The sequence below is a fragment of the Schistocerca cancellata genome, chromosome 7 (genome assembly GCF_023864275.1).
Source record: "Schistocerca cancellata isolate TAMUIC-IGC-003103 chromosome 7, iqSchCanc2.1, whole genome shotgun sequence".
Taxonomy (NCBI): Eukaryota; Metazoa; Arthropoda; class Insecta; order Orthoptera; family Acrididae; genus Schistocerca; species Schistocerca cancellata.
In genome coordinates this window covers 300,845,933-300,871,372 of record NC_064632.1, presented here as the reverse complement: position 1 = coordinate 300,871,372, position 25,440 = coordinate 300,845,933, and the positions used below count along the sequence as shown (strand labels likewise).

At 39.3% G+C, this 25,440-nt stretch overlaps 1 protein-coding gene across 1 annotated transcript in view; it reads right to left on the bottom strand.

Moving 5' to 3' along the window:
• LOC126092630 (oxysterol-binding protein-related protein 6-like) overlaps positions 1 to 25,440 on the bottom strand; it is a 262,237-nt gene that overhangs the window by 73,194 nt on the left and 163,603 nt on the right. The window contains exons 11-13 of the mRNA XM_049908352.1: positions 10,367 to 10,577; positions 9,329 to 9,510; positions 4,425 to 4,637 (exon numbers count right to left, since the gene is read on the bottom strand). Coding sequence (XP_049764309.1) covers positions 4,425 to 4,637; positions 9,329 to 9,510; positions 10,367 to 10,577 — 606 coding nt within the window. The remainder of the gene's footprint in view (positions 1 to 4,424; positions 4,638 to 9,328; positions 9,511 to 10,366; positions 10,578 to 25,440) is intronic.

The window sequence follows — 25,440 nt, the reverse complement described above, 5'->3', positions numbered from 1 at the left end:
ATTTTCCACATTGTTTGCAGCACACATTGTTCTCCAAAACGTCTGATAATACAGAGACGTTAATTACCTCATATTTTGTAGTCCCAGCATTTAGTTTCTTGTATTCTTCTTCAACTCCAGCTAGTTTTCTTCTTGAAGCACTTTCCGGTGTAGTGGCAGCAGCATCAATGTATCACTACCAGTGTTGAGGTTAGTCGCTACTGGGACATCAGATACTGATGAAGATGAATCAGACGAATTTTTAGTACACTTTACTTCCTTGCGCCAATGTACACGCTTTCTAAATACCTTCAGACTAGGTCTTGGCATGTTGAAGGAAAGAAAACTCAATGACTTCTCCACATACGACTTTCACAACAATGACATGGATGTACTCACAAAGGAAACAATACAAATGTTGCAGAATCTATTGTCAACTGTCTAGCAGTGTAGCCAACAGAAAAGCTAACTCTCTTGTGCTCAATTATATCTCTGGCAAGGCTGTCTATATCAGGTATATTTCGTGTCTCATATTCAAGGTGTGGAACATTGTGTGTCGAAATTATTTAAAAAAATTATTTAAAATAGTTCTATTCACGTCATCCAAATATTTCATACATGGTATTAAATGGGAGAGTCTAAATTTTTCGAAAATGCATTTACCCAAAAATCGATTTTTTCATCGAAAAACTCATTCCGTATACACTTAACTGCTAAGCTTACGGCTCGAAGCAAACTACTGTAGCTGTATCGTCATTCATTCGACCTAAATTGTGTCTCATATTACTATGGACCAACTTTGTTTCGCTTTGGAGGTGTGGCCTAAAACTTCTCTCCCCTTGAATTTCGAGTCTCAAATTTCAGGTGCGGCTTAGATTCGGGATTTTTTTTTTTCCTTAATTTCGAGTCTCATTTTTCAGGTGTGGCTTAGATTCAAGTGTGGCTTAAATTCGAGTAAATACGGTAATGAGGGCTAAGTCCTGTGACAGCTCTCATACTCTTGATATTCCTCGACTAGTTGGTAGTGGTTAGTCAACGCTAATGTTGAATTTTTCTGATCTCAGGGCATGGTAATAGTCAATTTTCTTTGGGAGAAGACACCACAAATTACTGCCTTTAAAATTTGTTGCAAAACAGGGTTCATAGTGTTGCTGTTGTTGCGGTCTTCAGTCCTGAGACTGGTTTGATGCAGCTCTCCATGCTACTCTGTCCCGTTCAAGCTGCTTCATCTCCTAGTACGTACTGCAGCCTACATCCTTCTGAATCTGCTTAGTGTATTCATCTCTAGGTCTCCCTCTATGATTTTTACCCTCCACGCTGCCCTCCAATACTAAATTGGTGATCGGTTGATGCCTCAGAACATGTCCTACCAACTGATCCCTTCTTCTAGTCGAGTTGTGCCACAAACTCCTCTTCTCCTCAATTCTATTCAATACCTCCTCATTAGTTATGAGATCTACCCATCTAATATTCAGCATTCTTCTGTAGCACCACATTTTGAAAGCTTCTATTCTCTTCTTGTCCAAATTATTTATTGTCCATACATGGCTACACTCCATACATATACTTTCAGAAATGACTTCCTGACACTTAAATCTATACTCGATGTTAACAAATTTCTCTTCTTCAGAAACGCTTTCCTTGCCATTGCCAGTCTACATTTTATATCCTCTCTACTTCAACCATGATCAGTTATTTTGCTCCCCAAATAGCTAAACTCCTTTACTACTTTAAGCGTCTCATTTCCTAAGCTAATTCCCTCAGCATCACCCGATTTAATTCAACTACATTCCATCATCCTCGTTTTGCTTTTGCTGATGTTCATCTTATACCCTCATTTCAAGACACTATCCATTCTGTTCAACTGCTCTTCTAAGTCCTTTGCTGTCTCTGACAGAATTACAATGTCATCGGCGAACCTCAAAGTTTTTATTTCTTCTCTATGGATTTTAATACCTACTCCGAATTTTTCTTTTGTTTCCTTTACTGCTTGCTCAATACACAGATTGAATAACATTGGGGAGAGGCTACAACCCTGCCTCACTCCCTTCCCAACCACTGCTTCCCTTTCGTGCCCCTCGACTCTTATAACTGCCATCTGGTTTCTGTACAACTTCAGAATTTGAAATAGAGTATTCCAGTCAACATTATCAAAAGCTTTCCCTAAGTCTACAAATGCTATAAACGTAGGTTTGCCTTTTCTTAATCTAGCTTCTAAGATAAGTCGTAGGGTCAGTATTGCCTCACGTGTTCCAACATTTCTACGGAATCCAAACTGACCTTCCCCGAGGTCAGCTTCTACCAGTTTTTCCATTCATCTGTAAAGAATTCGTGTTAGTATTTTGCAGCAGTGACTTATTAAACTGATAGATCGGTAATTTTCAGATCTGTCAACACCTGCTTTCTTTGGGATTGGAAGTATTATATTCTTCTTGAAGTCTGAGGGTATTTCGCCTGTCTCATACATTTTGATCACCAGATGGTAGAGTTTTGTCAGGACTGGCTCTCCCAAGGCTGTCAGTAGTTCTAATGGAATGTTGTCTACTCCCGGGGCCTCGTTTCGACTTAGGTCTTTCAGTGCTCTGTCAAACTCTTCACGCAGTATCCCCTTTTCATCTTCATCTACATCCTCTTCCATAATATTGCCCTGAAGTACTTCGCCCTTGTATGGACACTCTATATACTCCTTCCACCTTTCTGCTTTCCCTTCTTTGCTTAGAACTGGGTTTCCATCTGAGCTCTTGATATTCATGCAAGTGGTTCTCTTTTCTCCAGAGGTCTCTTTAATTTTCCTGTAGGCAGTATCTATCTTACCCCTAGTGAGACAAGCCTCTACATCCTTACATTTGTCCTCTAGCCATGCCTGCTTAGCCATTTTGCACTTCCTATCGATCTCATTTTTGGGACGTTTGTATTCCTTTTTGCCTGCTTCATTTACTGCATTTTTATATTTTCTCCTTTCATCAATTAAATTCAATATTTCTTCCGTCACCCAAGGATTTCTACTAGCCCTCGTCTTTTTACCTACTTTATCCTCTGCTGCCTTAACTACTTCATCCCTCAAAGCTACCCATTCTTCTTCTACTGTATTTCTTTCCCCCATTCTTGTCAATTGTTCCCTTATGCTTTTCCTGAAACTCTGTACAACCTCTGGTTTAGTCAGTTTATCCAGGTCCCATCATAGTACAACTGAATATTTTGTAGTATCTTGGTCTCTCTAACTTTGATGGATTAATCAATGGATAAAGGTGATCATCATTAAGTAAGTCCTGTTAAAACCAATTTTACACTCTTGAAAGTAAATTAAATTCATGTGAAAAGCTATTTTTGTGAGTTATCATAAAGTTAGTGTTCATTAATGATGGCAGCAAAGATCCTATGCCTATGTTAATTTTTTATTTGATTTTATTTTAAAAAAATTGATGATTGCCAAATTGGACTGTGTAATGTAGTCATAAAAGAAAGTCCTCACAGTTTAAGCTTTGAATTAATTTCAGTCCACTGAAACTCCCTTTTCACTTCCCTGAATTCACTTAAAAAAATAATTACCATTTCTTTTTAATAATAAAACTTTTCCCTCTCACACAGATAGTTACTTTCAGATAAAATGGTATGTACTTCTGAAGTTTCCACAGTAGGTGTTCACACAAGCTAAAACAATACTGACAATGTGAGACAAGATAAGCCATGACAAAATGAGATTGAGACACTATTGTCTCTACTGTTTATAGACTTATACAAAACAAAAGATGATGTAACTATAACTACTTATGCCTAGAAGTTTTTAGTACACTACTTATGCTTTTGAAATGGTTATCCTTACATAATTCACAATTATTCAAAAAAATTTTAATGAAATTATTTAAAATAATTGCTTATGGCCATATAAGAGTGGCTTCAGATGGAAGTGGGAGAAAACCGGTGCAGGGAGAATAAAGCATGCCCTGGCACCTGGGCAGCTGAGGAAAACAGAACTGACACACTGTGATAGTAATCCCAAATTCCTTCTAGTGTTGTGTGAGCTGCATTCAAAGCCTACAATGGACCTGGAATGGACTTCTCATCGATTTCAAAACAAGGAAAGAAAAAAACCAGTAATTAACAGGACAAAGTAAAGTGGAGTACACAAAGAATTCTGTAAAGGCTACCACAATTACTTGATAAAGTTGACAGTGTTGTAAATGAGGTAGCATATGTCTCAACTGTGTTATCTTACACAACAGAAGTTCAAAACACACCCCCCACCACCAAACTAAAACTGCCAAGTTAAAGTGTGTGCGCACTGGTAGCAGCTGTAAAAGTCATAAGACAAAGATAAGAATGCAGTGTTTTAAATGGCTAATACTGCTAGTAGCAATATGAGCAAGATGATGAAAGTGCATTCTAAATAACTAATCCTTAGAATGCTAGAAAAACACAAACAGCAATCTTAAGTATGTACATACCTGTTCAGCAATGAATCTAAAGCCTTTATCTTCTCTAATACATTCATACGTTTCCCCTAGCAGAGGATTAAATGGTTTGCTGCCAGCACGAAAATACGATGAACCATAGCTTGACACAGCAAATGCTGCTACATATACCATACGCTCATATGGATCATCAAGTTCAGCAGCCTTGTCTAGAAGTTCACTATATTCCAGTTCTTCACACATTCTCTGAAAAGATTTTAAGATTATCGCAAATACTAAGTGCATGTTCATTAATTATTAAAAACCCTGAAAATATAATCAAACATTTCATGTTCATATGGATCATCAAAGTCAGCAGCCTTGTCTAGAAGTTCACTATATTCCAGTTCTTCAAACATTCTCTGAAAAGATTTTAAAATTATTGAAAATACTAAGTGCACATTCGTTAATTATTAAAAATCCTGAAAATATAATCAAACATTTCAGTCACATATGCCAAGAAAACGGAGTCTCATGAGAAACTCTGAACTGATTTACAAGTTTTTACTCATAGTGATCACAATACAACTAAAACAAGACTTACATAATATTTAGTTAATTTTGTCCATCACATGGGATGTGTGAAAGGACACTATGTGCTAGAGTACTTTGGAGCAACTCACATCACTGCTCACTGAAAAGTATTGAAGCATGTTTAATTAGACTCTCTTTTTGTCTTATGGTAAAGTATAAAAAGGTAAATTCACTGGAGGCAATTGTAAAATTATGAGGAGACAAAATTTCAGTACTGTCAACAGACACATTTTTTTAAAAAAAAAAAAAGCTTTACCCAGATTTTGGTACTTTTTGTTCTTTCTTCAGGCATGAAAGACGGACACCTAGGCCCACCTCATTTGAGAACGAGGTGTGAAGGAGGCTGTTGATGGAAAAAGACTTCCACTCCTCCAATTTTTCAAATTCCGTAGGGTCACATTTTCTCATTATAAGCAAAAGGAAGTTTATTTCAAAACCAAAGCAGTTCCTTTCCAATTACACTGGTGTCCAAAATTAAAGCAACACACAGAAGTTTTGTAATGTTGCATTTACTTTCCCACAAAACAGTGTAAACATGTAAAGTAGAAACAAACTAAAGAACACAGAACATAAACAACTGCAACATGCATAATGATAAGACAAAAATGTCCATTGTTTTTTCCAACTTAATGAATTTGCACACACATTCTGACAACTGGTTAATGCATGTCTGGCTGCAATATAGGCCTGACAATGACAGGGTATGCTGTGAGTGATGTTATCAGTCTTATATTGAGGCAATTACGCCCATTCTTCCTGCAGAGATGCTTGCAAATATTGGAGAGTGGTTGGTGGATGCTGGCATCTCTAGTGCCCCTGCATTTTCCAAAGATACTTGGAACAACTGATCCCAGAAATTTCAGTGTTTTTTTTTTTTTAACAGCAACATTATCAAGGGTCTCATAAACATCTCAAAAACTTCCACTCACTTTTTTCCGTCGTACAGAAAGCCAGCCTAAAGTGCAATTTCAAGAAAATGCAGTTTTTCCGGTTGCCTTAACAGTAGTGAATTAAAGATCCTCTGATAGTTCAAAGTAAATTTTCTCAGGTATTTTTGATAGTTACATTGAACTGCTTTGGCAAAATGATATTTGAATTCTGAACTTCACATATATAAATATTAAAAATTATAAAAATTCAGTTTCCAGGTAGACACCTTGTCAGCATTATCTGCTTATCAGTATTCCATCACATACAAACCAACAATGCGGCATATGAGTGCAGAGGCTCTTTCCCAACTCCCAGCTAGCTGTGAAACAGAATTTGACCAAAAGAAGGTTGGGTGCTTCCATATCAACTAAAAGGCCCTTTTAATTTTAAACAATTTTCAATTCATGGCATCCACTACTGCAACTGAATCATGGAAAAACCTCATGATGAGATAAATTTTTAAGCGGGTGAAGTCAGACTGGTAGGGTTATCTCAATACAAAATCAAACCCAGCATCATATTGCTACTTTTCTTTGAAACATAAGCTGTCAGCTCAGCATGGGGTCCTCCTACTTACTATGGACCCCTGTGGGTAGTGATCCCGCCCTCACTCCGCACTCTGGTCCTTGTTATGCTTTATGTGGGTCACTGGTGTCCCACACAGATCAAGATCTTGGCCCACCACCATGCTTACTAGCTTGCCACTGACAAAGATAGTGAGTTTCTTGGCCGCTCATGTCCCAACTTTGGCCCCAATCAGGCATCTCCTCAAAAAGTTTTTTCATCCTGGCACCATCCTGCTGCTCCTTGGGACAGAGTTCAAGTAGACTTTGCAGCTGCTTTTCTCAACTCAGCGTGGCTACTCATTGTGGACCCTTCCTCAAACTTTCCACATGTCAGCAAAATATATGAAAAGTGACAATTAAAGCACTTGGCAGGTGTTCACGATAGAAGGCTTCCCATGGACCATATGACTGATGGTGATCCCCAGTTCATATTTGCCCCACATGCAGAGTTTTACACTAAATATGGCATACAGCAGATCTTGACCTCCTTTTCACCCTCATTCAAATGGTGAGGTGGAGCGGATGATTTGCACTTTTAAGGAAAAGATGAATGTAGCAATTCAGTCTTCTTCTAACAAAGGCACTCTAATATTTTATGTATATACAGGACCACGACTGTCACAGGCAAAAGACCAGTAGAACTTCTGCATGGCAGGCAACCTGTAACCATTTTCCACCTTCTCTTCCAGCAACAGCACTAGCAGTGTACGCCACACTGATGTAGCTTCCATTAGGGAAACTCAGTATGGGTGGACCTTCAGACAGCATACGGTGTGGGCCCCCACTACTATCAAATCTGGCCAGAACTGTCACCTTTATAAATTCGGAGGACAACAGACATTACTGGCAGTGTCACCTGAATAGCTGAAGGGCTGACCGACCAAGCACTGCAACCTGGGAGTGTGGCAGCTATCTCGACCCTCCTCCTCCTCCTCCTCCTCCTCCTCCTCTCCCCCCCACCCCACCCTCTCCATCCCTCAGCCCCACTGTTGTTGCAGTAGAAACCTCAAGTGGATGACCATAGTCACTGCTGCCACACTACAGGGAACCCCCGTCGTATCTCCCTGACCACAACAGCGACATCGTTGTGACACAGTGCAATCACGCAGACCCACCCACTTCTCTTCCCACGTAGCTGACTGTCCACAATATTAAGATGGCCACTCTGGCAGAGGTGTGGCCCTACCTTCTTGTGGAATTGACGTAAGTTTGGTTCTTTTTGAGCCTATGTGTTGTCTCAGGGGTGAGGCAGGGGAGTGACGCTGTATCCATTGACTCAGAGAGCAAGACTATTTACTCACTTACACAACTGGTGATGTTACACGCTCACAGCAGGCAGGGAGTGTGCCCTAACTGGCCTGAGGAAAACTCTCTGCACATCACATGGATTAACCCTATTTTCTCTGGAGCAAACCTGTATTATATTCAGTCTATACATTAACAACATACATGGTGGCTGTCCTCTTGTCTGGTAGCCAAATTATTGGCTTGTTATTCTTTGAAGCTACTCTCAATACAGACATTTATCCTAAAATTTTCAAGAAATTATGGGCTCAGTTAAGTAGTACTGCTTTTTCCAGAAAGATGGATGTATATTCCACACATACTACCAATAGATGTCTTACTCAAGGAGTCTTTAAAGAAGAATTAATCATAAGCAAAGGTTACTGGCTGCCTCATTTGCTGGAGTTGTCTCCTTATGTGTTTTTTTTTTTCCATGGGCACTTAAATGGAAAAGTGTACAAAAATACCTTAAAATGGTAGGCTAATTGAAGAAAAACACACAAAAGTATTGAAAAAACCCATGTTATAGTCCCGCACTAAGTGAGTTTGAATTCAATTTCACAGGCATGAAAGTGCACAGTGGTGCAGAACAACCATTTTTAACATATGTTTTAATTTTTACATGTGCATAGTGAATGACAGGGGTAGCTGACAGGGTACAATGAGGCACTGACAACTTTCTGGTTGTTGCCAATCTAGTCTCCCTTTGTAAGCGAATACCACTTTGTCTCCTTTTGTACCAAAAGCATGTGTGAAATAAGTAGTTAAAAGTACCAAAATTTGCATCATTAGTCACTTTTAATAACTTCAAAAACAGTATTCAATCACAAAATATGAAACAAAACTCAGTGCAGCAAAGGAAACACAAAATGCTGACAATAATGCCAGGGCAAACAGCACTACATGCTATGCTACGGATAGCATCTGGCAAGTTCTAATGATTCTACTACTCCTATCAGCCACTGTGCTGAGTGTCTTCATGAAGAGTGTGTATGGTATTGTTTAGGCTTTACCTCATATAATCCATCTCACACCCTAAAGATTAGATAGTAATTTCATTTTGGAACAAATTGGGGTATTTGCAGTACTTTTTATTCTTTTCTTAAATTCAATAATCAAAAACAGGTGTATCTGTTTCATGTTACCATGATGCATTATTATGATGTACAATCACTTGTTATGTGCTCTGTACATCTTAATGTTTTCACCTCCTCATCAGATGTACCACCCACATAATAAGATTTTCACTGTATAGTATAAAAAAAAAATTTTTTTTTGAAGGACCATCAGATTGCTCTACAACTATACTACGTGACGGGTTTTATTCTCTCTCCGTATTTACCTTCAGTCAGTATTGGCAACGGGAAAAGCTGACTGCTAGGGAATAATATACCACTACTAAAAATTTTTATTATCCAAGTTTGCCTTTATACTACTGTGCTTGCATGTTGTCATTTGCTTCACTCTTTCCGCCTCCCCTCCACTGAGTGTGTCCTCTTTGTTATTTAACTGTCAAACATTTAGTCTGGACATAATATACTGACAGAAATATTAACAGATGTGCAAAACACATAAAACACCAACCTGTAACATGGAAAGAGGTTCATTTAAAGCCACTGGCATTGAAACTTGTGAAAGATCTTTGCCAATATTCTTGCACAAAAGGTTCCACAATGAAAGTCCTTCTGTGTCTGGACGGACGGCGGGCAGTTTGGTTCTCCTGCCAGTCATACATTTTATACTTGTACTGCCTCCTCCAGGAGCCGCTGCAACAAATATAAGTCCAATGAGATCGAGGAACGTGTGCCTATTTGTGGATTTTTTCTGTAATATGACACTACATGAGACAATCGAGAAAAAATACCTACTCTTTTTCTCCAAATGAGAATATAAATATTTTATTTAGTTTATTTTGATTGTGGTTTACACTAAAAAACATCCTCGTATTAGCACCTCTGATTATTTAAACACATTTTATCAGATGCTAATGTGAAAAGTATTGTGAACCACAGTAAAAAATATACAAATGCTGGCACAAGAGTAACACAATAACATAGCTTCTGAATTCTTGCAACAACAGATTACATTTTTGTGAATAATGATGAAAAAAGAGACTCATCTAAAAACAAAAAGATCATGAGGAAAAATATGTTGCTCAGAAAACTGAAGAAGAAAAACCACCTCCACTTGTGTTATCCTGCATCACCTGACATGAAGACTAAGTGAATATGTTTCATTTGACACTTTTCCCCACCTTTTTAGTTGTACCACCTGCTTAGATAATGTCTTCGATTGTTAAGAGACAAAATTAATCACCCTTCCTTCCAATTCTGAAACCTCTATAGAGCCAATTTTTTCAAATTTTATATGAGGACTGCACATAAATTAAATTGCCCGAACATTTTTATTCTCTCTCTGTTTTAACTCTAAAGCAGAATCTGATCCTTTTGAAAAAAAAAATTAATTATATAAAATTATAAAATGAGAACGTGATTTCCATTAGACTCCTCACATTATTATTACTTAAGCACTCAATGGACCGATATAAAAAATTACAACAAATTTAAGCTACTTTTTATTTCAACTGAGTTATAAGATCAAACAGAAACTGGTTATTCTTACCACTCTGTGCAGGAGTGTATTCAGTGCCGACCTCACTGTTCTCACTACTGACACTGCCTTCCTCACTCGTTATGCTGCCAGCTTCTGAAGAAGTATCACTTTCACGACCCCCTCCACCGTCTTGTATTTGATACTCTTCGGCATCAAAGAACTCTGAAGCACTAACGCAGGAGGAGCTGTATGAAAGTGATGCATGTAGTGGTTTCTGCACCTGGAACATTCAATTTGATTCACTAATCTGAATCTGTTTGTAGAGCTTTTATCAAGAATTATTTCATTTAAAATTACTGTTTTAGCTGCTCAGCTCTCAATGGTTTATGAAATGTTAGGTACAATACAGAGTACGAATGTGACAAAAGTGAGAGTCTTTTCTGCATGTGTATTTTACTACTTGATGCTTCAGTATTAAGCACACGAGTTCCAATACATCTAAAGTTTACAAATTTATATAGACTGAAAAAGGAGTGCCACCTATTTCCTGCATTTCAGCAACAAACTGTGATGAAGTACAGAAAAATAACAGCAGAAAATGGAAATAAACATTATGCTACAATGAAAGCTTTTGTGAAGATTATTTTAACTGAATATTTTTGCCTCTACCATTGTAACTATGATAAAACTACTGGAACAAATGTCAAAAAGAACTGTGAAGTTGCAGTTATAAAAATTATTAAGTTCAACCCAGTTATTGCAAAAATTTACCAATCACCATTTAGAAATCTTGAACTTTTCTGGAATACAAGGAATGTTCATGAAAAGGTATGAAACATCACAACAACCAAACTGACTGAAATTTTCATATTCCACAGTGAGACATCTAGGGACGCGAATATAGTTGTCACCTCCCCCTAAATAATTCAAAGCTGTGCCCTCAGCAGCGAAGGTGAGGTTCACCACCAACACTGATGCCAGAGATCCAATGGCCTGGTCTGCTCATGCAGGGTGTGATTCTGCTCCACAACAATGCATGTCCACATGTCTCCAAGGTCACACTTGGTATAATGGCCAAGTTCAAGTGGGAGCAACTTGGGCGTCCACCCTACAGTTCAGACATGTCGCCTTGCAACTTCCATGTATTTGCTCCATTAAAAAAAGGCATCTCAAACAGAAGCACTTCAACTATGATGGCAAAATGTGATTTGGTAACCCTATGCAACATTATTTTTTATGTTTGAATAATTTCTGCTGATCTCAAAAAAAAGTTTTGTAGTGGTTTTAGATCTACTATTAGGTTTTTTCCCCTAGCATGTACAGTTTTTTTTAACAAATCAATTATACTCATTTTTCATTTAAACATAAGTTCCACTGGGAGAAATTTTATTGCAAGCAAGGGAAATTTTAATTTAGTGATATGGAATAGTTGGCCAAACTTTTCACACCCATCTGGCTGTTAGGCAGAAACTTTAGCACCATGTTGACACAATACAGTGTTGTGACGTTATATTAGTGCTGTTGAATGTAGTTTTACTGCTTCTTAGAAATTAATTCCCCAAGTGTCTGAATAACACAGACATATTGTATTATGTTTGTGGTGGCTACATAATTGCTAAACAAATTTATAGTTTTGTGAAAAATGTTTGCTATGCATACTTCGGCGCAAGATGGTGTGACCAAGATAAAAGCTCGGCACTGCACAAGGTGAGTGGAATACACAAGCCAAAGACAAGAAATGGAAGGTAGTGAACTGACCTGAAAGAAAAATTTTCCAACCTGGTTAACAGAATATACGAAATTACCCAAGACATTATTACCTTCTTTTCACAGCATGCTTGGATTAATGAAACAGATCATTAAAAATCACTTCCAAAATATGGTGACACCTTCCTGTTCTTGGTAAAAAGATTTCCAAAAGCATCTTAGGAGAAACTTAAAGACGGGATTTTTGTGGGGCTGCAGGTCACAAATTTAATGAAAGACAATCTGTTTGAAAGACCAATGCATCCAGTGGTTTAACGGGCTTGCAAATCTTTTAAAGAAGTGGTGCCCAGCAATTAGGTAACAACAACATCCAAATTACAAAATCATGTTTAAAAAAAGTTGCAGAGTTTCACGAATCAGGAATGTAACATGAGTATGAAGCTTCATTTTATACATTCACATATTTTTTTATTTATTTCTTGTTTTTCCCCCTGCGAACTTTCGTGTAAAGTTAGTGAAGAACAAAGGGAATCATTCCATCAGGAGATCAATTAGATGGAAAAGAGATACTAGAGAGAAGATGGAACACAAACATAATGGCTGAATACTGTTTTATACTAAAGAGAGACAACAATGATGAAGGGAGACAATCAAGGAAGAGAAGTATTGCCCCATGTCAGAAACCACTTGATGCAGCAATGGAAAAATAAACTGTCAACTACATGTTGTGATTCTCAAATAATTATTAGCAATTTTAAGTTAATATACACCATTGTCGACTCTAATCCAGTTTATAGCGATTCTTTACAAAGTACAAAATAAATAGTCTATTTTTAATGCAATTTAAAATATTTCCCATTATAAAACAAATGTAATTTCAGCTAGAGCTTCAGAGGTGGTCTGTACAAAAACTTATGATGTGATACAGAAAAACCAAAATCAGATCTGAAATTGCAATGAAAAATACTTTAAACATTACCTAAATAATCAATTTTTGACAGTATAAAGTAATTCCTCCCCATGACCCATAGACCTTGCCTTTGGTGGGGAGGCTTGCGTGTCTCAGTGATACAGGTAGCCGTACCAAAGGTAGAACCACAGTGGAGGGGTATCTGTTCAGAGACCAGACAATCGTGCAGTTCCTGAAGAGGGGCAGCAGCCTTTTCAGTAGTAGCAGGGGCAACAGTCTGGATAATTGACTGATTTGGCCTTGTAAAATCAACCAAAATGACCTTGCTGTGCTGATACTGCGAGCAGCTGAAAGCAAGGGGAAACTACAGCCTTAATTCTTCCCAAACGTATGCAGCTTTACTGTATGGTTAAGTGATGATGGTGTCCTCTTGGGTAAAATATTTTGGAGGTAACACAGTTCCCTATGTGGATATCCAGGCGGGGACTACTCAGGAAGATGTTGCTATCAGGAGAAACGAAACTGGCATTCTACAGATCGGAGCATGGAATGTCAGATTCCTTAATCAGGCAAGTAGGTTAGAAAATTTAAAAAGGGAAATGGATAGGTTAAAGATACATATAGTGAAATTAGTGAAGTTCGGTGGCAGGAGAAACAAGACTTCTGTTCATGAAAATACAGGGTTATAAACACAAAATCAAATAATGGTAATGCAAGAGTAGGTTTTTTAATGAATAAAAAAATAGGAATGCGGACAACAAACAGCATAGTGAACAAATTATTGTAGCCAAGATAGACGTGAAGCCCATGCTTACCATAGTAGTACAAGTTTATATGCCAACTAGCTCCGCAGATGAGAAGAAATTATTCAGATTGTTAAGGGAGATGAAAATTTAAAAGTTATGGAGGACTGGAATTCAAATGTAGGAAAAGGAAGAGAATGAAATGTAGTATGTGAATACGGACTGGGGTAAGGAATGAAATAGGAAGCCACCTGGTAGAACTTTGCACAGAGCATAACTTAATCATAGTTAACACTCAGAATGGTGAAAGAAGGTAGTATACATGGAAGAGGCCTGGAGACATTGGAAGGTTTCAGATAGATTATATAATAGCAAGACAGAGATTTAGAAACGAGGTTTTAACTTGTAGGACATTTCCAGGGGCAGATGTGGACTCTGACCATAATTTACTGGTTATGAACTGTAGATTAAAACTGAAGAAACAGCAAAAAGGTAGGAATTTATGGAGATGGGACCTGGATAAACTGAAAGAACCATAGGTTGTAGAGTGTTTCAGAGAGAGCATTAGGGAACAATTGACAAGAAAAGGGAAGAGAAATACAGTAGAAAAAGAATGGGTAGCTTTGAGAGACGAAATAGTGAAGGCACCTGAGGATCAAGTTTTAAAAAGACGAGGGCTAGTAGAAATCCTTGGGTAACAGAAGAGAGACTGAATTTAATTGATGAAAGGAGAAAATATAAAAATGCAGTAAATGAAACAGGCGAGAAGAAATACAAATGTCTCAAAAATGAGATCAACAGGGAGTGCAAAATGGTTAAGCAGGGATGGCTAGAGGGCAAATGTAAGAATGTAGAAGCATATATCACTATGGGTACCATAGATACTGCCTACAGAAAAATTGTAGAGACCTTTGGAGAAAAGAGAACCACCTGTATGAATGTCAAGAGCTAAGATGGAAAACCAGTCCAAAGCAAAGAAGGGAAAGCAGGAAGTTGGAATGAATGTATAGAGGGTCTGTACAACAGAGACGTAGTTGAGGGCAATATTATGAAAATGGAGAAGGATGTAGATGAAGATGAAATGGGAGATATGACACTGTGTGAAAAATTTGACAGAGCACTGAAAGATCTAAGTTGAAACAAGGCCCTGGGAGTAGACAACATTCCATTAGAGCTACTGATAGCCTTTGGAAAGCCAGCCATGACAAAACTCTTCCAGCTGGTGAGCAAGATGTATGAGACAGGCGAAATACATTCAGACATCAAGAAGAATATAATAATTCCAATTCCAAAGAAAGCAGGAGCTGACAGGTGTGAAAATTACCAAATTCTCTGTTTAATAAGTCACAGTAAAATATTAACATGAATTGTTTACAGACGAATGGAAAAACTGATAGAAGACGACCTCTGGGAAGATCAGTTTGGAATACGTAGAAATGTTAGAACACGCGAGGCAATACCAACACTACGACTTATCTTAGAAGATAGGTTAAGGAAATGTAAACCTACGTTTCTAGCATTTGTGGACTTAGAGAAAGCATTTAAGAATGTTGACTGCATTACTCTTTTTCAAATTCTGAAGGTGGCAGGTGTAAAATACAGAGAGCAAGAGGCTATTTACCGTTTGTGCAGAAACCACATGGCAGTTATAAGAGTCCAGGGGCATGAAAGGGAAGCAGTTGTTGAGAAGGGAGTCAGACAGGGATGTAGCCTATCCCTGATGTTATTCAATCTGTATACAGAGAAAGCAGTAAAGGAAACAAATGAAAACTTTGGAGTACAAATTAAAAGTCACGAAGAAGTAATAAAAACTTTCATGTTTGCCAATGACATTGTAATTCTGTCAAAGACAGCAAAGGACTTTGAAGAGTAGCTGAATGGAATGGACAGTGTCTTGGAAGGAGTATATAAGATGAACATCAACAAAAGCAAAACAAGAATAATGGAATGTAGTAGAATTAAATCAGGTGATGCTGAGGAAATTAGATTAAGAAATGAGGCACTTAACGTAGTAAATGAGTTTTACTATTTGGGGAGCAAAGTAACTGATGATAGTTGAAGTAGAGAGGATATAAACTGTAGATTGGCTATGGCAAGGAAAGTGTTCCTGAAGAAGAGAAATTTGTTAACTTCGAGTATAGATTTAAATATCAGGAAGTCTTTTCTGAAAGTATTTGTATGGAGTGTAGCCATGTATGGAAGTGAAACATGGACAATAAACAGTGTAGAAAGGAAGAGAATAGAAGCTTTCAAAATGTGGTGCTACAGAAGAATGCTGAATATTAGATGGGTAGATCACATAACTAATGAGAGGGTATTGAACAGAACTGGGGAGAAGAGGAATTTGTGGCTCAACTTGACTAGACGAAGGGATTGATTGGTAGGACACATTTTCAGGTATCAACAGAACACCAATTTAGTACTGGAGGGAAGCACAGAGAGTAAAAATTGTAGAGGGAGACCAAGAGATGAATACACTAAGCAGATTCAGAAGGATGTAGGTTGCAGCAGTTGTTTAGAGATAAAGAGGTTCGCACAGGATCGAATAGTATGGACAGCTGTATCAAACCAGTCTCTGGACTGAAGACCACCACCACAACAACAACAACAACAACAACAACAACATAAAGTAATTGGACACACACACACACACACACACACACACACACACCAAGTGGTAACAGGAAAACACACACATAAAAGAAGTTTATTTTTAGACAAGTCAGTGACTCCTCCTTCCAGCAGAAGGGTTGAAAGTGAAGCAAGAGGGGTGAGGGAAAAGGACTGGAGAGGTTTAGGAAAATGGGTAGCTTTTGGAAAAGTCACCCATAACCGTGGGTCAGGGGAGAATAACTGGATGGGACGAGAATGAAAGACTGACTGTGCGGTATTGCACCAGACGAGATTTGAAAACCTGCGAGCTTAAAGGCGGAAGTCAAGGTAATAAGCAAGACAGAGATTACTGCAAAAACATTGTACACAAGTTAATAAGAGTGAAAAGCTAAGTGCATTGTATGTTACACAGTTGGTAGGGGAACAGCAAAAAATAGACAAGTCAGAATATGAAATATGTAGAAAACCAGAACAGCGTGAATAAAGGAAAAGTTATGGTGAAGAAAAACATAGGCAGAATAAATTAACATATATTAAGGCTAGGTAGGTGGCAACCCAAGGATGTGCAGAGTTCTGAGAAACTGATGTCTGGGGGAAGGATTCAAATAGCACGTGTGGTGAAACAGGCATTGATGTTACAACTGTCATGTTGTAGAGCATGCTCTGCAACATAATATTGGGTGTTGCTGGTATACACCCTCCACTTATGCCCATTCATCCTAACTGATAACCTGCTAATACTGATGTAAAAGGTCGAACAGTGTTTACATAACAGCTGGTATATGATGTGTTGTTTCACAGGTGGCTCTCGCTTCGATAGTACATGTTTTGCCAGTTACAGGGCTGATATAGGTGGTGGTAGAAGGGTACATAGGGCAAGTCTTGCAGCGGGGACATCACAGAAGGGAGACAGGTACAGGAGCATAGGGTCTGACAAGGATATCATGGAGCTTGAAAGTTATTCTAGGTGTGGTGGGCAAAATCCCAGACAGAGTGGATTTCATTTCAGGGTATGATTTTAGGAAGTCATGGCCTTGTTTAAGTAGCTGATTAATACATCAAGACCAGGATAATACTGAGTGACAAGTGGCGAACTTCGAAGTTGTTTTTTGGAGGAATCAGCAGTACCAGTACTGAATGCAATGGCCTGGAAAATCTGCTGTTGAACAAGGCTGGTAAGTTAATTATGTCCAGTGAAAGCTGAGGTGAGAATGGTGGTGCACTGCTGTTAAGCGTCTGCATCCTAACAAATATGTTTGCCACGAATTCCAAGGAGAGAATAGGGGAGAATGTTTGACATGGAAAGGATGGCCACTGTTAATATGTAAGTTTGTCATTTGTTAGTAGGTTTAACATGGACAGAAGTGTGTAGCTGGCCTTTGGTGAGGACAAGATCAACATCAAGGAAAGTTGCATGGGATTCAGAATAGGATCAAGTGAAATTTGATTGGGAGAAGGTGTTTAAAAATTACAGGAATTTTAACAGGTCAGTCTCACCATGAGTCTGTATGGCAAAGATGTCATCAATGTACGTAAACCAAACCAGGGCCTGAAGGCTTATAGATCCCTGAAAAGCCCCCTCCAAGCAACTAATGACAAGATTGGCATAGGAAGGAGCCATACTAATTCCCATGGCCATACCCCTGATCTGTTTGTATGTCTGTCCCTCAAATGTGAAGTAGATGTTGGTAAGTACAAAGATCCATGCCCTGTGATTCAAACTGACCTGCAGTTCCTCGTTAAAACCTCAGGCCCCTCACAAGGACTAACACCTCGATCCATACAACTTCTTACCCCATCCAAACCACACACCCAAAAGTTTTACCTTCTTCCTAAGATCTGCAAATCCAATCATCCTGACTGTCCTATAATTGCTGGCTTCAAAGCACCCACTGAATGTATATATGCCTTAGTTGATCAGCACCTGCAACCCTTAGTACAAAGACTTCCCTCCCATATTAAACACACCAGCCATTTCCTAGATTGTCTGAAATCATCCCACTCCCACCATATAGCTTGCTTGTCACCATTGATGCCACCTCCCTCTACACCAACATCCCCCTTGTACATGGTTTGTCTGCTGCTTAACATTTCCTCAGTCAGCACCAACCTGATTCCAAACCTATGACATCCTTCCAACACATACCTTAATCAACTTTATACTTACCAACAACTACTTCACCTCTGAGGGGCAGACACACAAACAGATCAGGTGTAGAACAATGGGAACCAGATGGCTTCTTCCTATGACAAACTTTTCATTGTTCACTTGGACAACGCTTTTATGGATCCATATGCCTTCAACCTCTCATTTGTTTTAGATACTTTGATGACATCTTTGTCATATACACTCATGGTGTGGCTGACCTGTTAAAATTCCTGGACTCTTTAAATAACTTCTCCCAATTAAATTTCACATGGTCCTATTCCAAATCATATGTCACTTTCCCTGATGTTGATTTCGTTCTCACTAGCAAAATATATACTATCAAAGGGAGAACCACATGTGAAACGACACATGGCATATACCAGCTGTTATGTTAAACACTTTTCAGCTCTAAAACATGAGAGTCGTGACATCAGTTCCTGGCTCACCACATGCACTATCTGGATTCTTCCCCCTGATGCCAGTTTCTCAGACCCCTGCAGGTGAGAACTAGCGTTACAACATGTCCTTGGTTCTCACCAACCACCTGTCTTAATTTATTTTAATTTCTTTCATCTCAGCATTTATTCACAATAACTACTCCTTCCTTCATTCCATTTTAGATTTCTACATCTTTCATTTTCTGACCTGTATTTTTCACCATCCCCCTCCCACCTCTGTTACGTACAATCAACTTAGCTTGTTACTCTTACTAACTCATGCATGATGTTTTTGTGCAGTAATCTCGGTCTTACATATTACCCTGTCTTCCACCTTTAAGCTCTCAGGTTATCAAATCACGTCAAGTACAGTCCTCTACAATCAGTCTTTCCTTCTCATCCCGTCCAGTAAGTCTTCCCTGACTCCCGGTTCTGGATGACTTTTCCGATATCAGCCTCTTTTCCTAATCCTCTCCAGTCCTTTTTCTTCAGCCCTCGTCCTTCCCCTTCATCCTTTTTGCTGGACGAAGGAGCCACTGGCTCTGATAGCTTGCATAAATATAACCTTTTTATGTGTGTGTACTCCTGCTGATACTTTGTGTGTAGATTTTTTTATCTATCCGTTTACATTATATTCTAAAAAATTGATTATTTTCATTGGTTTATTTACAAATTAGCCTTTAACAATTTGTTTGTGCTTTGCTATACTGCAGGACCTTCTCCCAATAATCTTTCGCCTATTTATTTGCTAATTTGACAGTTATTTTCCCTCCCTCCCTCCACTTACCTTGTTTATACATAATTCTTTCACATTTTTGTGCATTTGTTTTATTCAAAATTGCTCCAATCGTCTTTACAGCCATATCCTACATTACTTTATTTCGCAAGTAATGTAATTTACAATTTCTCGTATAACTTTCTATTTCTGTTTACCCTGTATTAAAAATTTTGTCTCTTTTCATGAGTTACCCTATCAATGTTTTTCTTTTCCAATAATTTTTTCATATCATATATATCACTTTTCTGGTGATAAATTCTCAACCACTCATTAGCTCTTGTTAACTACATTCTGTTCTCACAATTTTGGTATGAATTTTTCTAATTTTTTCCTTGCTTTTCTTCTGTTTTTCTATCTTTTTCACCCTCTGCTTCTCTTCTTTGTCATTACCACCATTTCTAACACTCCAAACTGCCCTCTCCTGCGATGATAAATCCCATCATATATTACATTCATTCTTTTCGAAATCATGCTCTTGAACTATCAAAAATAAGGTCCCACATTCAGTTTCTTGAAACCTACTTGTCCCTTGGAGTTACTCCCTAAGGCCTAACACTGAAAGTCCCTGTTTCTGGATATAATTCTACTATACACCAGGCTCTTTTACAGTTTCAAATACAGCAATATCTCACACTTACTGAGCTAATCTGTGACCTATAAGCCTTATCTGCCATTTTCCATTTCACCAGACTTCTGTCTTCTTACAAAAGCCTGCAGTTATCTGCCCATCATGTTTCCTTGGATGATATCACCTGCCAAGTGAACTTCAGACTGCAACAACATGCAAGACTTCACCTCAAAAAGGTATCCCACCTTTTCCTAAAGTATCTCAACAGTGGTGTGTCCCTTCCTGTCCCTCTGCAGCTCAAACAGCCACACCATCAACTACCACTCCTCTCCGACAAACTGAGCTTGTTCAACCTCCTTAACATCCCACAGTCTTCACCACTGCCTCCCAGACAAACAACAACTCATAATCACAACAAGTCACAACAGTGTATTGTTCTCAACCTCTCATCTGAAGCACTCTGCCTTCCTAAACCATCTGTATTATCCAAGAGTCTCAATTTTAGCCTTAAACCTGCATTTGTGCTGCTTTGGCGAAAGACCTACTTTCCTTCACACCTATTCTCAACTGGAAATATCACTTTGCAACCCAATCCCAAAACCTTTCCAACAGCAAACATGACATTAAACCCTGCCTTGAACAGTTCCAATCACAATCTCAACTTGATCCACCACCACCTCAAAATCATCCCTTATAAGACTTCCAAATATTCCTCACATCAGCATTTCTTCACTATCCTTCCTCAGATAACATGAGCCTAACCTGTCCTCTGCAGAACTCCAGGCTCTGCATTTCCTAAAAACTGCCAGCTGCCTGACATTCCCAACATACAGCTTCTGCCATCAAGATCCCATCAGTATGATTCAAACTGGCCTGCAGTCCCTCCTTAAAACCTCAGGCCCCTCACAAGAACTAACACCTCAGTCTATACAACTTCTTACCTCACCCAAACCATGCACCCACATCTTTTACCTGCTCCTAAGATCCACAAATCCAATCATCCTGGCTGTCCTATAGTTGCTGGCTATGAAAGCTTCTATTCTCTTCCTTTCTACACTGTTTATTGTCCATGTTTCACTTCCATACATGGCTACACTCCATACAAATACTTTCAGAAAAGACTTCCTGATATTTAAATCTATACTCGAAGTTAACAAATTTCTCTTCTTCAGGAACACTTTCCTTGCCATAGCCAATCTACAGTTTATATCCTCTCTACTTCAACTATCATCAGTTACTTTGCTCCCCAAATAGTAAAACTCATTTACTACGTTAAGTGCCTCATTTCTTAATCTAATTTCCTCAGCATCACCTGATTTAATTCTACTACATTCCATTATTCTTGTTTTGCTTTTGTTGATGTTCATCTTATATACTCCTTCCAAGACACTGTCCATTCCATTCAGCTACTCTTCAAAGTCCTTTGCTGTCTTTGACAGAATTACAATGTCATTGGCAAACATGAAAGTTTTTATTACTTCTTCGTGACTTTTAATTTGTACTCCAAAGTTTTCATTTGTTTCCTTTACTGCTTTCTTCTCAGTGTGTGAACATATATCTGCCTTAGTTGATCAGCACCTGAAGCCCTTAGTACAAAGACTTCCCTCCTATGTTAAAGACACCAACCATTTCCTCCATCATCTGAAATCCATGCTCATCCCATCCCACTCCCACCACACACCTTGCTTTTCACCATAGATGCCATATACATGGTCTGTCTGCTGCTTAACATTTCCTCAGTCAATGCCCACCTGATTCCAAACCTATGACATCCTTCTTTCTGACCTTAGTCAACTTTATAGTCGCCAAGTACTACTTCACCTTTGAGGGACAGACATATAGACAGATGAGGGATATAGCCATGGGAACCGGGATGGCTTCTTACTATGCCAAACTTTTCATAGGTCACTTGGAGGGGGCTTTCCTGTGATCCATAAGCCTTCAGCCCTTAGTTTGGTTTAGATACATTGAGAATATCTTTGGCATTTGGACTCAAGGTGATGCTGACCTGTTAAAATTCCTGAAATCTTTAAATACCATCTCCCAATCAAATTTCACATGGTCCTATTCTGAATCCCATGCCACTTTCCTTAATGTTGATTTCGTGCTCACCAAAGGCCAGCTACACACTTCTGTCCACATTAAACCTACTAAAAACAACAGTACTTACATACTGATATTGGACATCCTTTCCATGTCAAATGTGCCCCCCACCCTACCCCCACACAGCCTTGGTATTCGAGGCAAACATATTTGTTCAGATGCAGACACTTTACAGCAATACACCACCATTCTCACTTCAGCCTTGACTGGACGTAATTATTACCCTACCAGCCTAGTTTAAAGACAGATTTCCAGGGCCATCACATCCAATTCTGGTATTGGTGAAACCTCCAAAAAAACAACTTTGGAACATACCACTCATTATTATATAGTACTATACAGGTTTTGAATGTATTCATCAGCTACTTCGACAAGGCAATGACTTCCTAAACTCATGCCCTGAAATGAGATGCATTCTGTCAGAGATTTTGCCCACAACACCTAGAACAGCATTCCGTTGCTGTCCTAATCTCCGCAGTTCTGCACCCATCTCCCTACCCTATGGCCCTTACCCCTGTGACTGTCCCCACTGCAAGACTTGCCCTATGCACTATTCTACAACCACCTATATCAGTTCTGTAACTGACAAAACATATACTATCAAACAGAAAGCCATCTGTGAAACGACACCTCATATACCACCTGTTACGTAAACACTGGCATTTTACATCAACATGACTACTACCACATTCTCAGTTAGGATGAATGGTCATAGGCAGATTGTATATAATGACAACACACACACTATCTTGCTGTAGAGCATGCTCTGCAACATTACAGTTATGACACTGTGTCTGTTTCACCACACGTGCAATATAGGTTTTTCCCCCAGACATCAGTTTCTCAGAACTCCACAGATGGAAACTAGCACTACAACATGTCCTTGGTTTTCGCCATGCATCTGGTCTTAAATTACGTTAATTTCTTCTATCTCAGCATTTATTCCCAATGACTACTCCTTCCTCCACTCTGTTTCAGTTTTCTACATCTTTTATTTTCTGACCTGTCTACTTTTCACCCTCCCCCTCTGTTACGTACAATGAACTTAGCTTTTCCCTCTTATTAACTCGTGCATGATATTTTTGGAGTAATCTCTGTCTTGCATATTACCCCGTCTTCCACAGCTCTCAGGTTTTCAAACTTCATCTGGTGCAGTCCCCAACAGTCAGTCTTTCCTTCTCATCCCCTCCAGTAACTCTCCCCTGAATACCAGTTCTGGGTGACTTTTCCAAAATCTATCCCTTTTACTAAGCCTCTCCAGTCCTTTTCCTTCACCCCTCTTCCTTCCCCTTCAACCCTTCAGCCAGAAGAGGGAGCCACTGGTGCCAAAAGCTTGCACACACATCAAAAAAAGGTTCGCATCACCTTGGTTTCGAGAGTTCCGGAACCTATACAGAAAACTGGAATACAGATCAACATAAACATTACTTCTGTCCTTTTTATTGCTCATGAAAACCACACATTGCATGTTGCACCAACATACAGTGAGACCTTCAGATGTGGTCCAGACTGCTGTACACACCGGTACCTCTAATACCTAGTAGCACATCCTCTTGCATTGATGCATGCCTGTATTTGTCGCGGCATACTATCCACACGTTCATCAAGGCACTGTTGGTCCAGATTGTCCCACTCCTCAATAGCGATTCAGCACAGATCCCTCAGAGTGGTTGGTGGGTGACATCGTCCATAAACAGCCCTTTTCAATCAATCCCAGGCACGTTCGATAGGGTTCATGTCTGGAGAACATCCTGGCAACCCTAGTCATGTGATGTCGTTATCCTGACGGAAGTCATTCACAAGATGTGCATGATGGGAGTGTGAACTGTCATCCATGAAGACAAATGACTCACCATTATGCTGCCAATATGGTTGCACTATCCATTGGAGGATGGCATTCATGTATCGTACAGCCATTATGGCGCCTACCATGACCACCTGCAGCATACGTCAACACCACATAATGCCACCCCAAAACAGAAGGGAACCTCCAGCTTGCTGCACTCACTGGACAGTGTCAAGGTGTTCAACCTGACTGGATTGCCTCCAAACACGTCTCCAATGATTGTCTGATTGAAAGCATTTGCAACACTCGTCAGTGAAGAGAACATGATGCCAAGCCTGAGCAGTCCATTCGGCATGTTGTTGGGCCCATCTGTACCGCACTGCATGGCATCGTGGTTTCAAAGATGGACCTCGCCATGGACGTCGGGAGTGAAGTTGCGCATCATGCAGCCTATTGCGCAAAGTTTGAGTCATAACATGATGTCCTGTGGCTGCACGAAAAGCATTATTCAAAATGGTGGCGTTGCTGTCAAGGTTCCTCCAAGCCATAATCCATAGGTAGAAGTCATCCACTGCAGCAGTAGCCCTTGGATGGCCTGAGCGAGGCATGTCATCGACAGGTCCTGTCTCTCTGTATCTCCATGTCCGAGCAACATCACTTTGGTTCACTCTGAGACCCCTGGACACTTCCCTTGTTGAGAGCCCTACCTGGCACAAAGTAACAATGTGGACACATTCAAACTGTACTATTGACTGTCCAGGCATGGTTGAACTACAGACAACAAGAGTCTTGTACCTCCTTCCTGGTGGAATGATTGGAACTGATTGGCTGTTGGACCCTGTCCGTCTAATAGGTGCAGCTCATGCATAGTTGTTTACATCTCTGGGCGGCTTTAGTGACATCTCTGAATGGTCAAAGCGACTGTGTCTATGATACAATATCCACAGTCAATGTCTGTCTTCAGAAGTTCTGGGAACCAGGGTGGTGCAAAACTGTTTTTGATGTGTGTATAACTATAAACTTCTTTTAAGTGCGTGTTCTCCTGCCACCACTTAGGAAGTAGATTTATTTTATCTATCTAATTACATTACATTGTTTAAAAATTAGCTGACAGTCGTAAAGCATAGCTCCAAAGTTTTAAAATGCAGCACTGTGTAATCTGTGGTGACTTCAACACAAATTTCCTCACAAAAAGTAGATACAGTGAGGACCTTTTGAATCTTGCTACATCATCCAGCTTAAGGATTGAAGTAAAAGCTGCTACCCACATAATAGACATTTGCAAAACAGATCTAGATCAGTTTCTACTCAAGATGTGCTAAAAGTGCACTTCACTAAAAATTTTCACT